At 45.2% G+C, this 14558-nt stretch overlaps 2 protein-coding genes across 5 annotated transcripts in view; one reads left to right on the top strand and one right to left on the bottom strand.

The window, feature by feature from the left end:
• Window positions 1-1232: 1232 nt before the first annotated feature.
• Window positions 1233-12261, bottom strand: GPATCH11 (G-patch domain containing 11). The gene is made up of 9 exons (XM_006272875.4): window positions 12041-12261; window positions 11101-11187; window positions 10188-10414; window positions 8664-8705; window positions 8463-8583; window positions 7783-7873; window positions 6927-7037; window positions 6128-6209; window positions 1233-2455 (listed from the first exon to the last, which is right to left on the bottom strand). The coding sequence occupies exons 2-9, from the start codon at window positions 11151-11153 to the stop codon at window positions 2400-2402; spliced, it is 783 nt and encodes a 260-aa protein (XP_006272937.1). The 5' UTR covers window positions 11154-11187; window positions 12041-12261; the 3' UTR covers window positions 1233-2399.
• A 107-nt stretch (window positions 12262-12368) lies between these two features.
• HEATR5B (HEAT repeat containing 5B) overlaps window positions 12369-14558 on the top strand; it is an 82234-nt gene continuing 80044 nt past the window's right edge. For all 4 annotated transcript variants that reach the window (XM_019500601.2, XM_019500602.2, XM_014600044.3 and 1 more), the window contains exon 1: window positions 12369-12471. The gene's annotated coding sequence lies outside the window, so the exon portion shown is untranslated. The remainder of the gene's footprint in view (window positions 12472-14558) is intronic.

The following is a 14558-nucleotide window of genomic DNA, read 5'->3' as shown; positions in this document are numbered from 1 at the left end:
GTCACCTTTGGGGTTCACTATCTGGCATACATGGATGTCCTAATTTACTCCTCTGGTGTTTAGTCTCTGTTTGTAGCTAGCGTGGAGCTGGGTTCAGTTTGGTGATTTTCATTATCTCTGTGTATTATATTTGATATAAGTGTATTTAATAGTGAAACTGGAAGATAATCATGTGAAGTATTTAAGTGCACACCGAAAGCATTGTCTGCCTGTGATGGGGAAAATCCACTTCACAATAGAGAGGCAACTGAGAATAATGGCCCTTTAGCCAGAGGAACTCCAGGTGTCTCAGGGAGGCCAAGGATACAGGGTTTAGCCATGTTGGTTTACAGGCAAAAATACTCAGAACTCTTAGTAGGTGATATTTTTTATTAGATCAATGAAATAGTTGCAAAATATATATATATATATATATATATATATATATATATTTGCAAGCTTTCAGGCTGTTAGACCAAAACTTTTTGGAGGGTTCTGGTGACTAGGAGCGTTAAAATAATGCTGATTTGGGCAGGGAGGGGTGGAGAGGTGGCTGGCCTTGTACTTTTTACAGGGTAGCTAAGATAGAATCAGTGTCTGTGAATCTCAGGTTTTGGGGGTTCAATGACCCGTTGCCAGGACTGGCAGAGTCAGCAGGAAGGCTGATTTAAGAACTGGCAGGTCTCTCAGAAGGGGCTAAGCTGTAGCCAGATAAGGATAAGAAGCTTATTTTGCTTTTTTAATTCTTTCATCCTAATAAAATCCTTTTGTGGTTTGTTTCCTGATTGCCTGTGGAAAGTGTGATTTCTGGCAAGTGATATTTCAGGTTAGGATCCTCTATGGAGAGGGGGACCTATTTCTTCTCAACCCAGAAATGGGAAGAGAGCACCTAGAGCTGGCAGATTCCTTTACTGTCTGCAGGGTCTGATATGCAAGGACAGCAGAGCTGAGGCTTGCTGGAGTAGAGAGCTCTCTCAGGGCAACATTGGTCTGTTCCTTAGGGAAGTGGCAGCACCATGGCAAGCCTCCCCCGTGGATGAGTTTGTAACATCTATTACATCACTTTCCCTTTCTACCATAAATTATGTGGAAATATTGAGACCCAGAATTCTTGTTGGGTCTGGTTTATAGTTATAGCTAGCTTGTTTAAATGAGTTTTTTTTTCTTTCAACTGGGATTACTTATGATACCAGATGTTGCTTGCTGACAACACTGCTAACATTGATTGGATAAAACCAAATTGGACAAAAACATATTTACAAACATTTGTATTTAATGATGAACAAAACACATTAAAGTTACTAAATATACTGAAGAAGTTTCCATACAAACAACAATATTTACATAGGGCAGAAGTTACTGATTAATTTTAAATGTTTGTTGTGCAGATTCACATTTTCTTTCTTCAACATTCATTTTTCTGGCTGTATTATGTTCACCAAGGATAAACTTAACTGAAATTTAGTGCAGACAACCTTGCAAAGAACACATAATAAATGAATTGGCTAGCACTGCCCAGCATAAGCACTAATCTACTTTACTATTCACTTCCCTGTGAAGCTGAGTTTTATGAGTCTGTTCCATGCTTTATGCTGAAAAATGAAAGGTCAGTTTTGCTTTAAGGAAAGCTGTAAGCAGTTGTTTGGGTACCTGTTCCTAAAGACAGGTACTTTTCATTTGAAGCCTCCATGTATCCATAGTCATATGAAAGTGAATTTATGCTCTGAAGGTAGGCAGCTCCATGTAAAGATTTTCAGAAATTCTATGCCAAAACTTCCTAGAGCTTTTGGGGCTTGTGCTCAGAAGTCTAAGACTGCAATTGCAGAGATGGTGCTGGTCAGTCTTTAATTTACTAGAACTGCGGTGAGAACCTCATAAATCCTGCCTGCACCTAAGTTATGCAGCACCAATAATACAGGTAACTTTGAATTCACTATCTAATAGGGATTACATGATTAGCTTCCATTTAAAAAATGTCCTTTTAAGAAAAAGGAGCTTAAAAATGGCATTTCTTATCCAGAAACGAACAACTGAAAGACATCAGGGGCCAGCAACCTTTTACAGCCCTGGGTCAAGAACAACATGGCTCTGGTCTGACATGAGCGGGGTGACTTCAACAGTGGGCCTTTCCCCATGTCCACCACTTCTACCAGCCCCCTGTTCCCTTGCTGCGGTGCCGATGTAACTGGAAGTTGCCTGGCCTCAGTGTGCACACAAGTATAGAAAGGCAAATCCCTCCAGCTCTGTGGACCATATCCAGTGGCTCCTCGGGTCAGATATGGCCTGTATGTTGCTGACCCCTGGTCTAAATTGCTCTATATGCCTTTCTACCTGCTTGATTTGAATGAATCATGGGAATCCTTTTAAACATGGCAGTGAATTTTCCATATTTTTCCAGAATTCTTTTTATTAGAAAAAATTTAGTCATGAGCTACAGAACTGTCTCCAGGGCAGTTTGAAGACAAGTCTTCTGAATCTACAATGCAAGAGGGAAAAAGGTTAATGTATTCCAGTAACTGGAAGAAAAGATGTGTAACTCTTGAATATTAAAATAAGAAGAAAATGGAGTTTAGTTAGGTTAGAACATCACCTTTCTTCTGAATTAGTAGTACAAACCAGTTCATTCCAGAAGGAGTTTTGACTTGCATGTGAATTCTGATAGTGTTCCCTCAGTCAAGGCTTTTCTAACTGGTGGCCCGTGAGGGGTTAATTTGTGGCTCCTGGGCTCCTGCCTAGCCGCTGCACCAATCTCCAAGTTCCCCTCCCTCTTCTAGCTATTGCTTCTTGCCTCCAACCCGAAGGTGGGGCAGTGCAGTACACTGCTTGGGGGGGTCAGGGTTGGGCAGAGGGGATCACGCTCCTGCAGTTTAGCAGGTGTGGGGGAGAAGGGTGCCTGCAGAGGCATGCAGTGTGGTGGGGATGTGGAAGGAGCACCCACACAGTATGCAGCCCAGTGGCCTGCGACATGCCTGGTGCAGCCCACGCAGTGTGTGGCTCCTGTTTGTGTGGCCCCCAGGCTTAAAAGTTGGATAGCCCTGCATTAAATAAGCAAGGGAAAAAAGCAGGTCTTAACAGCACTCCTTGTCTTGCTGACGTAGGAACCTGAAACCCAAACTCCAATACTTCTAGTTGCAGAAAAGTTTAACCACTAGGCTAGTATTAAATAAAATAAATTCCATATAATATTCTAAAGCACAATTTCAGACATTTGTATAAAATTTCCCAATACTTTTCCACTTTCTAAGCTGGAATTCTGCTAGCTAGACTGTTGTCCTGAGTGAGCTTCTTCAGCTTTAGCCACACAGCTCCTTCAGCAACAGCATCATTTTTAAAGCTGCCTTACTTGCTATATAAATATTAGCCTGCAGGAATGTCTGAAAATTTTTTGCCCAAAGCTAGAAGAGATGGCACATGCCTCCAGACAGTGACATAAGTCAAGCCCACAATCATTCAGACAAAAGAAAGCAGTATGACGTTGATGTAGCTTCAGATGAACTTCTAGATCTTCCTCCAAAAGATTATGCTGATCTGCAAGTTTCCATTTTCCTTCCTCATGTCAGTCTCTCTCTGCCATAGCATAATCTGACTTTTCTCCTAGCAGCCACTTAACCCTCTTCTACAGAGCAGAGAGTAAAGTACAGATGGAAATACAAGGGAATCCAGCAGCCTGCTGAGTGCACCTGACTCTGCTTTGATAGAACAGCGATCACTTTGCATAAGTATCTACCAGTTGAGTGGCTTAAGAGGTGCTTATTCAAGGCTCCCTAGACCATACAATCATTGCAACTTGTCTAGTCTACGTTTATTTGAAGGTTCTGTTCTTAAGCACATCATTAGACCAGCAGCTGGTACTCTAAGGGTGCATCCAGATGAGCGCACGTGTGGGATGTGGCGCCACGCACCACACATGCAGGTGTTTCCCACGCTGCTCATTTGCAGCATGGGCATTTTATGACACCGGGAGACCTCGATGTCAAACCCCCCCCCCCCCCCCCCATGCTAGAAAAGAGCAGGGTGAAGCATGTGGCGGCAGTGTGCGTCACCCAAAACTCAAGCCTGGCCAGCTGGCGCCATGTTCAGGCTGCCAGCCAGGCTCCCTGCTGCCAGATTGCTGCCACTGGAGCCCCAGGAGGCCCCCAGGACACCATGTAAGGCTGTGGGGCCAGGCCATAGGTGCTGGCCCCAGCCTCCCCTAACTCATTTGGGGCAACTTGCTGTGCACCAGGGCACATGTGCATGGGCATTCCCTGGGGACAAGTAGCAGTGATGTAACCATGTGCCATTGCTATGTGTCCCCAAGGAAAAAATTGTGCGCGCACTTATCTGGACATGCTCTCAGCAGCTGTACAACAATATCATCAGTCTTAGCCCAAGGATAATTCCCATAATGCTGTCTCCCTCAAGACACTAAAACTACAGTTACATTTTCTGCCTATTTGCATTAAATCCATAGTTCTAGCTACTGCTATCATGGGCACCAACTTTGTTTTTTTCTGCTGGGTGCTTGCAGGCATAACAAATCCCCCTAAAACAAGAAAAATGGCACTTTACTTTTAACTCAATGGGTTCCTGCACTGAGCTCCACACATGCCCAGAAGAGGCAGCATGCAACTTTTACCCAGTTCTGCAGCATCTGTAAAGACCGGGCACTTTTTTGGGGCTTTTTTGGCACTTGTATTTAAAAGCTCAGTGAATGTCAACCAGGGATACATGTACCCCTAGGGGTACTTAAAAGGGTCATAGGGAGTACATGGAATGCCGGGTGTGCACACAACTGCAGCACAGCATGCAGGCGGCCAGCAAAGCACAGCCACGTGGAGAGCAGCTGGGTTCAGCTGGTAAGTTTGTTGTGGGGAGGAGGGAGTGGGGCTGGGGCAAGGGGGGGCCCAGCCAGGGGTGGCTCCAGCTGCTACATGCACACTGGGAGGCACAGGGGGTGGGGCGCAAGGACCTGGATCTGTGCATGGGGCAGGTCGGGGCAGGCTGGGGCCGCGCTGGGCTCTTCCTGGTGGGGGATGGTTCGTGCTGCGCTCCCCCACACCGTCCTGTGCCCTCCTGGGGTGCAAGCAGTGGTGGGAGATGCCACACCCCAGACAAGTCGCTTGCAGCCCTGTTCTATGCTCTGCCCCGGCTGGGCAGTGCTTACCCCTGCTTCAGCCCTAGCTCCACTCCCTCCCCCACAGCGGGGGCCTATGGGAGTGGGGCTGGGGGTGGAAGTGGGACAGGAAGGGCTGCAGCCACTCCAGAATTCACTGTGGCCCCTCTTCCAGCACTGCTGCTGCCTGCCCTGAGCATAGCGCAGCGCAGCCCAGCCCAGCCTCTTGCCAGGAAGAGCCCAGTGCCCCAGCCTGCAGCAGCAGTCTTCCCACCCCCGCGTGCAGATCTGGGGGCACACGGCCCCCATGCCCTCCTGGGGTGCATGTAGCAGTGGGAGCCAACCCCCTCCCTGTGCCTCCTGGACAAATCCTGCAGCTCACCCTGGTTGAGCAGTACCTGCCCCTGCCGTGCACCCTCCCTCACCGTGGGGGTCTCTCTGCCCAACCCCCCTTTAAAAACAAGGAAAATATATAAAGGGGTACATGAACTGAAACTTTGACAGAAGGGGTACAGTTGATAAAAAAGGTTAAGAACCCCTTTAATAGCTGATTGAATCAGCTTTAGATAGAAGCCCCAAACCCCCCCTGCTGAAGTTCCCAATCTTTACAGACACTGCCAAGCTAGGTAGAAGTAACACACTGCTTCTTTCAGTAAAAGGGGGGGGGGGGGCAGGGGGAGGGAGCTTGTTTTTAACATCTGCAAGTGGCCTGGTAGGTGCTTGAGCCCTGGAGTACCCAGAGTCAGTGCCTATGACTGCTATTACACAAGGAATTGTTATTATACAGTAATAACTGCTGAAGAGCTCCAACTCTGCTGAGTACTGGGGAATACTTTTACCTCTCACTTGGTTGGTACCAATTGCCCATGCTTATTTTCAAACCAGCTAAAGTGGAAAAGAAATTGCATTGTTGGCATACGTAAGCATGATGAGAAATGTTTTCTAGCACGATGTTGCCAAGCTGGGACAAAGAGGGAGTAAGAAATGCAGAATATGGTTTCAGAAACATAACCAAAGGAAAATCATTTAAATATAGGAAAGATTTACTTTTACCCTCATAGGCTGTTCCACACCAGATGCAATAAAAATGTTCCCCTCTTAAATAGGCCGTTAGGATTTGTAGCTTTTCTGATGCCTATTGATACACAGAGAAGTAAAAAAGCTTGAGAAGGTTTTACATGGCACACTTTTGAACTACTGTCCCTTCTTAGCTTTTTTGTGCTAGGACTGAGCTGACTAGGAGATCAGAAGGTAATTTAGCACATTGAAAACAGAGATCCCTAAATGCAGCTTATGGAACATTTGGCTAGTCAAACGATGGTGGTTTTCCCCATTTCCAACTAAAGAAGAATATTTAAAAGACAGCCAAAATACATTAGCCAGCTGCCTTATTTTAACGGAACAGTGGCTTTTAGTGGGTTTTTTCATACCTTGTCTCCTCTGCAAATTGAATCAAGACTGACAACATTAGTGAAGTCTAGGGCATGAAGCTCATCATTTTCAAAAATAACCGTGATTTTTCTATGCCCAATTTGAGATGCTTCTGAGCAATTACTCAATGCTTCTAAGAAACAGACCCTTCTAAGGTGTCAAGCTGAACACCTGAAAATAAGACACCCCAAACTATTGCTATTTCCTTTTGAAAAGCGTAACTAAAATGGTAATGTGGCTGGTGTTTATTTTCTAATATGCTCTTCTTAACAAATCAGCACACGTGTGCTTTGTATTCTTTCTAACAGTACTGTGAGAACTCTTTGCAAGATACCACTTATTACAGTTTTGAAAATACATATATATGTAAATATTTCACAAAGGAAAATAGCTACATATTAACTTTAGGGTCAGGACTCACACTTAAGTCTGAACTTTTATATTCATTTTCATCCTCCTTCTTCTCTTCATCCTTTTCTTCCTCTGGTTCTGATTCCATCCAGTACCAAATCTCTTTGGGAATGTTAATGTCCTTAAAAATAAAACAAAGATTAAAAGAAAAAAAATTCTCTCAAAAGGGTTTTCCGGCAGATGTAAGCATCTTGATGCAAGTAATAGCTAAGCCAAGTAACATTTATAATAAGGCTTATAAAAATATAATTAGATTAGAAGACGTGGTGTAAAACTGCTAAAACACAATACAATGGACCACAGGTAGGCTTGGTTGTGGATTTAAGGCTTTTTTAAAGCAAATTTAAAAGGGATGTTAACTTAACTTTTGATCTGATAAAGTGTCAGACTATACCACCAACCACTCTCTTCTGCCATCGGTTCTCTTTACTGACAATATCTACTTCCAACAGGTAAACAACCCTTTTTAACATTTTGATACTTAAACACCTAAAGTTTATTGAATCCAATTATCATGCTATTTCTCCCTCAACTAGGATGGCGAGAGCAGCCTTGACTGAGGCAACTACCTCCCTCACCCTTATAACCAGACAACTACTAGGACGAAGGCAAACAGCAAATGATCAATTAACCCAAGGATGTACAACTTCTGTTATGTGAGCTGTAATGGTCCATGGGACACAGTGCTGGAGTGTAAGGATATGTACTTCCAAGCCCAAACACTGCCACCACCTCAGTCAAGCAACATTTAATATCACGTCATAATTAATGACTGAAATATTTCGCTCCAGAAAGACTGACTACTATACAGCCAACTTTAACCTACAAATCATCCTTCTACCCCCAAAACAGTTAATCAGTCTCACCTTTTGAGAGTCTAATTGCTGACAGGCCTTCTGGCTTTTTCTAAGGTCCCCTTCTATCTTACGTTCCTCTTGCTTGTTTTTGAATCTTACTCTATTAAAAATGTAGATCACACAGAGGAATTTTTATATTTGTACGCTCACTGGTTTCCTACATCAGTAACTTAGTGTCTTGGTATATGCAGACAATTCTCTGAAAGAGGATCAAAGCAAACTGTCCTAAACAGAGCCATAATAGTGTGGATGCGTGTGTTTATCTGTGCATGTACATACATTTGTGTTCCATAAATCATTGTGAAATAGTCTTTTAAAAGACAGACTTTTGAGTTAAGTACCAGTCTCTAAGAAGAGTTTGTATTTGCATTTGTTAATCTAGGCACTGGCATTACTGGTCATAATAGTATGTGGTGCTGTAGAGAGAATGTACATCTTTTAATTCTGATGCATCTGAACCAGTCTCTGTTCATTCTTTAAAAATGATTGGCAATTCCTGTACAGTTCAAATCTCAGCACACATTCACTTGCACAAATGTTATTCAGAATTGACAGCACATTTAAAAAACAATGGTCAAATCTGGGACTTAAACAGAATGCCTGTAACATGCTTGTGAGAATGAAACCTGGATCCTATTATTATTACCTAAATATATGCACAAGAAAACGTGGCCAGGATTTTGTTTTACCTAAACTGATTAGCAGCCTGTTCATCTGCTTGTTTTTTCATATGAATTTTCCGTCTATAGTTTTCTAGCTTTTCTTCAGCTTTCCGCTTTTTTTGTTCTTCATGGCCAAGCCCACTTCTGCCTATTCAAGTTCAAAATACCAGTGTGAGCAGTTCGAAAGCTTTGAACTCCAACAAAGGAAGTAAGATAAACGCCACCTACCTGTTTTAATGTTCAGTGGAATCGGCTCAACAATGCCTTTTCCTGCACAGGGAAAAAGAGCAAAGAGTTTATGCAGTTAGGTCTCGCACCAAACCATAGATGAAGCATATCCAGGTAGACAAACTTTAGAGATCAAACAATATTTCTGGTCTTTTGCAAATTGATAAATCCAACATCAAGTTATATTTAGTTCTTTTGACAATAACCAAATTGAATCACACGTGCCTTACCTTCCTCTGTTGTATTCCTGTAGTAGAGATGTAGGCTGTTTACAGGATGCTGTTCAGTTCATCAAGATTGGCATTTATTTGATGCGTCACCCTTTTTGCACTTAATAACAATAACAACATACTGTTCTTCTGTAGCAGCTTTCATATGAGTATTTCAGGACACTTTACATTTCCCTAACCAGCTGCAAAATGTCACTGTGGAGTGCAAAGAATCCAGAAGGATCTAAACATACAGAGCAATGGATCCTAATCCAGAAGTGTTACAGCATTGTTAGTCTTAACTGCCCTTCTTGCTTCATTGTGTCTCAGTGCAGGAAGGGGAATGGACGCAAATTGCTTTCCAGATTCAATATGCAAGTTGGTATATATTGGGGACTTTGACTCTTTAACCTCTGGCTGTACTTAAAAGTTCCCAGTTTGGAAAGAACAACAAATTAAAGAGACTGGGCCCTGTCACAAGTGGTAAAATTCCTTTGAATCACTAAGCACATCTGAAATATCAGTTAGGCAGAAGCAAGAACAGTGTCTTCCTCCTTCAGATCCCCCAATATCGCTCATGCTTTTGTATTTAAAAGTATGTATGTGTGTCTACAATAGGGGTGTCAAACACATGGCTGAGCTCAATTCAGCCTGTGGAACTGGTCCATCTGACCAGGAAGGCTAGCAGAAGTAGAGGGGCAAAGTCTGCCACAGAATTTGGGGTCCCTGAATCCTGAGGGACATGGCAATCGGTATTAAGTCCTCAGCCCTGGGCCTGCTGCAGCTGCTGCTGCCCCTGCAGACCTGGTCCAAGACGAACCCATGCAGTCCGGATCCAGCTGGGGGCAAGTTTGACATCCCTGGTCCATAAGGTGCAAAGTTGTGCCAGGTAGGAACATCCAAGCTAGATCTGCACATGCACGAACTGGAAGCAATATGGCTTTGGAAGCATGGCACTACATATAGTTAATACACTTAGCTTCTCAACAGAGCTATTTAGCCCAGGTAGAATATACTAACATGGCTGTACTGTTTTCAGATCCACAGCTTGAGCATGCAGAGCTAGCCCACATGTCTGGCATAGCTTTACACCTTACAGAGCTACTCTAACAATTTTTCAAGGCTTGCCCTTGCCTAGCTGCTGTTTCTTCTTTTTTGCAGGGCTAAGGAAGCAGTTATAAATAGCTGTTTTTTCTTAGAGAGCTATTTATCGAGTTCACCCAGAGATAAGTGGAGCAGATCATGGTATCCTTTGAAACTCACATTTTGAAAACTCGGCACACACACAAAAATGGTCCCAAGTGGACAAACTTACCGGTTTTGCCAAGGGCCTGGCCAGTTTTGTACCCCATCTTTTGGAGCAAAGCAAAGCCTTTGTTTTCATTTCCTAATGCACTTTGCAACACAGTGTCACGTCTCTCTTTTTCTTCTTCTTTTATACTCTTCTGTCTGTTCTTCTCATTAGCTTCTTTCTGCCTTTCTTCCTTCTGAATAGTTTCCTTCACACGCCTCACCATTGGCAATCCTGGCCTTACATCCTGTCTATAAGGAACAACAACAAAAATATTGTTTGTTTTATTGTTATTGAGGAACAGCAAACATGTCATAACAGTATACACCAGTAAATCAAGACAGTGAGAATATAAAACAAGCAACTTCTGGTGGCTGATACAGATCCCTGTTAAATACTGGTATAGCAGGTTGGGCCTCTCTATTCTAACTCTAATGATAAAACAGCCCCTGCAAGGGCAGAAAATTTAGCAGAGGGGCAACAAGAATACAGAACAAAAACCTAAGCTGAAAAACAAATAACCTGTTTACACTTATCCAGATTTTTTAAGTCACTCCACTTCCTCTTTAAAAATTCCTACTTATAATTACTGTATCTTTCAGGGCAAATCTCATTCTTGCTTTTTGTGAGAAGAATCTGGGCTGCTTGAGGCATATATATGTGAAACCCTAAAGAATAAAGACCTTTTTTAGTTTTTTTTAGTTTTAGATGGGAATGATTCACCAGTCTCTAAACTGTCAAGCTGGGAACCCAAGAATAGGCACACCTAGTTAGCTCGAGACTTTTAGAAGTTTGGGCCTAAATTCATTTTGGACAAAAACACTGCTTGCAACCTGTGTGAAGATTTGACCCTTAGATAGTTGCCTGGTTGCTTTAGGTTGTTCCCTAACATTACAGAAAAAAGCAGTATGGCTACTGGATGCAGAGACGTACTTACTTTGTATTAATGAAAATGTCAGACATGTAGTCATCTTCCTCCTCTTCTCCCATGTTTAATATCTTTGCCCTGCTTAGATCCTCCTATCTATATATAATGAAAATGTGTTAATGACCCGTTTTCCTTTTGCAAAGGAAGTAAGGAGCCTGCCTTGGATTAAAAAACCCCTCACTGCTCCACATAGCACTAGATCAGTGCCAAAAATACTATAAGATGGAGACACTAACAACAATTTCATAATACTTGATGGATTATCCAGCCCACGCATTATTTATGGTTTTAACTGCCCCTCACAACCTAGCTCAGTAGTGCTCAGCCTCCAGCCCACTGAGCCTGGGTTCCCCAAGTGCTGGGAATTTGGGGGAGTGGTGGCAATGTTAACTGCTGCTGCCAAATTTCTGCACCTATGTGGAGCTCCACAGGGCAGATAGACTCATAAAGGATGAGGGTTGGAAAGGACCTGATAAGGTCTGGTCTACAGTGCACTTTAATGTGCATTAACCTATTTTAATGCAGATTAAAGCACCACAAAAAACCCCATGCTCTTTAGCTAACGTGCATTAAAATAGGCTAGTGTGCATTTTTCTAGTACCTCACAATGGAGGGCATTTTTACATATGTAAGTGCTGCAGCAGTGCAGAGCACTTTGAAAAGCACCCAGTGCTTTGTCACTTGCAGTTGTACAAGTAGCAAAATGAGCATCAGCACTAAGAAAACAGCAGCAGTGTGCTTCTGAACTAAAACACATATAAAGCACTTTACTTCAAAAGCGCAACATCATTTTCTGTGTGCTGACACATTTTGTCGCTTACACAAGTGCATGTGGCACACTGCACGTCACCTCGCGTGCAGAGCGAACTCAATCCATTGAGTTTGCTCCAGCCTATCGCAGGATGAAAAGGTATAAATGCCCGGAGGTACTAGATTTAACATACATTACCTAAAGCGCATTCATGAACGTGTAGATGGGTCAACCCCCTGCTCCAAACCGAACCATCCCCAGGGACAGCCGCCGCCGCCACCGCCTCTCAGGGTGTGTCCGCCGACCCAGCCCAGCCGTGCAGGAGGCGGCCCGCGGGGCAGCCCCGACGGTGTCTAGTGATGCCCTCAACTCCAAACCCGTGATCTCGCCCCACCTACACCGGGCCCGGCTAGCGCATGCGCAGGAGTAGGCCCAACCCGGAAGGAACCCTCGCAGGAACCGCCTCTTCCCCCAGAACTACCCCGCGCCCCTCACCTGCGTGCGGCAGCTACTTGCGCCTGCGCAGTCCTTCCCCGGCAGTTTCCCGGAATGTGTTAGTGCGCCTGCGCACCCGCTTGGCACCTCAACTCCGGCCCTTCCTGCAGCTGCTGCCGGGGCCGGGTTTGGTGGTGAGTCCGCGCTAAGGGGCCGGGGGGCTTGTTTTAGCCCCCCCCCCCCCCCCCCGAAGAGCTGGGGGAGGGGGTGACATGACGCAGTCGGGTGGGGCGGGGCCGTCCCTCAGGCGCAGCGTCGTTCTGAGTCGGACCTCAGCGCCGCGGAATGCCGGGGGAGGGGGGGACACGGGACGCAGCGCTAATCCCGGGGCAGCCGTGCACACAGCGCCTTTCTAATCCGGGCTAGCACGGGGGTGGTGCGCTTATTGCTTCCTCTCCCAGCCTGGCAGCGCTTACCCCGGGACAGTGGCTCCATGCTTTATCCCGGGATAAAGCAGCTTGTCCCGTTAGAGCCCACAGAGCTGCGATGTCCTGCCCCAGGCGGGTGGTTCTGCACTGATAGACCCAGGGGACTGTGCCAAGAAGGACAGGTGGTTGGCAGGATCAGCTAGGGGTGCCCTCCTGCCTGGGGCGGTGGCTCCCTGCTCTCTGCAATGGGCCTGCAGCTCAGAAGTGAATGAAAGAGCCGGGCTCGGCCTTTCCCAGGGCCACCTCGAGGCCAACAGGGTTGAGCCTGGCTGTGCTAGGTACTTGCTGCCAGTTGCCTTAGGGCTGTCGGATACTCCCAGGTTTTGGCCAACTGGGTTTCGCTGCATCAGGGATGTCAGACCCAGCTGAGGCCCTGGCTGACAACGGTTTGAGTCGTTGCAGGCCTTGGCCAAGGCAGTACCAGTAGCACCGGGGCAGGCAGCCACTGGGCAACTGAGTATTGTACAGTCCTCGCTGGCCCTCAAGGCCCCAGAGACCATGGCAGGCCCCAGCCCCAACTTACTGTACCTTCTAGTAGCCAGGAGCAGCTCCATGCATGGGATCTGCCCTGTCAGGCTGTGTGTTTGACACCCCTGCTCTGCACTGGGGATGGTCCTGCTTGGAGCTGGGAGTTAGACTAGATGATCTCCTGAGGCCCCTTCCAGGCCTAATTTTCTGTGATGCATTTTGCCCACTTTCTAGTTGTAAGTACTTTGCCCAGAATGTCCATAGACAAAGCCAGAGCCAGCACCAATTCTAACTGAATTCAGTGGAAACTTACCCTTTGTCTTCTTTGAATACTGCATCAGATTTCTGATACTTGTCCATGACTTTCTGGTTTGCCTGCCTGCATGTCTTAATATATTGTTTTTTATGTGTAGAATCGGGGCCTACACATTATAATACCATTTAGTTCATTGCTGTCCTGTTTGAAGGTAGGACTGGGATCCATGAAACACGAAGCTTGGAGAGACTTTTGTATCCCTGCAATGGGCAAGACTAAGTTTAAATTCTGTGGGGAGAACAGTGGTTATTGGATCAGTATCGGCTGATATGGTTGATTAATCATCGCCTATCAGTATCGGCCATTAAAATCTTTATTGGTGTACCTCTAGCAAAAACCTTAGCCCAATTCCTACATTGGGCCCTGAAACCTTGTCTCCCCCAAGGAGCCCTGCCCCTATAGCTATGCCAGTATAGCTGTGATAGTAAAGCCCTCTTGTCTAGATGCAGCATATACTGATACATTTTTCAGACAGTGTAGCTTCATCATTACCCTAAATGACATAAGCTAACAAAAGCACTCTTCTCTTGACATAACTCTGTTCACTCCTGTAGCTTTGCTGACATAGATAAATTAGTTTTTTTTCACACCCCTTAATGGGTGAAGTTGGTAAAACTTTGTTGATGCTGCTTGAGTTGGATCAAAGGTGTTTTCTCTGTAACGTTCTGCCTGCTTAGAAGATCCATGCTCTGCTGGATGTGAGCATGTTGGCTGCTGTTTGCATCATGATCATGTGCACATGCATGGTCTGCAGGCTGCTAGAGAAGCTTTGCCTACCCCAGGTTGCTAGGACCTGGGAAACCTCTGGGAATGTTTCTGCCTCTCTCAGCTTTTATAGAATCATAGAATTATCATAGAATATTAGGGTTGGAGGGGACCTTAGGAGGTCATCTAGTCCAATCCCCTGCTCAAAGCAGGACCATCCCCAATTAGATCATCCCAGCCAGGGTTTTGTCAAGCCGGGCCTTAAAGACCTCCAAGGATATAGATTCCACCACCTCACTAGGTA

This window comes from Alligator mississippiensis, chromosome 1 (genome assembly GCF_030867095.1).
Source record: "Alligator mississippiensis isolate rAllMis1 chromosome 1, rAllMis1, whole genome shotgun sequence".
Lineage (NCBI taxonomy): Eukaryota > Metazoa > Chordata > Crocodylia > Alligatoridae > Alligator > Alligator mississippiensis.
The sequence above is the reverse complement of the archived record's forward strand: the minus strand, read 5'-3'. Positions and strand labels throughout refer to the sequence as shown.

Bases quoted from the DNA above. Each gene is read 5' to 3' on its own strand.
- GPATCH11 (XM_006272875.4), bottom strand. From the start codon at position 11,153: ATGGGAGAAGAGGAGGAAGATGACTACATGTCTGACATTTTCATTAAT. The intron at 8,584-8,663 runs GTAGGTGGCGTT...GAACTTGAATAG, and splicing joins TCCACTGAACATTAAAACAG to GCAGAAGTGGGCTTGGCCAT. The intron at 7,874-8,462 runs GTAAAACAAAAT...CATTTTTAATAG, and splicing joins CAGGCTGCTAATCAGTTTAG to AGTAAGATTCAAAAACAAGC.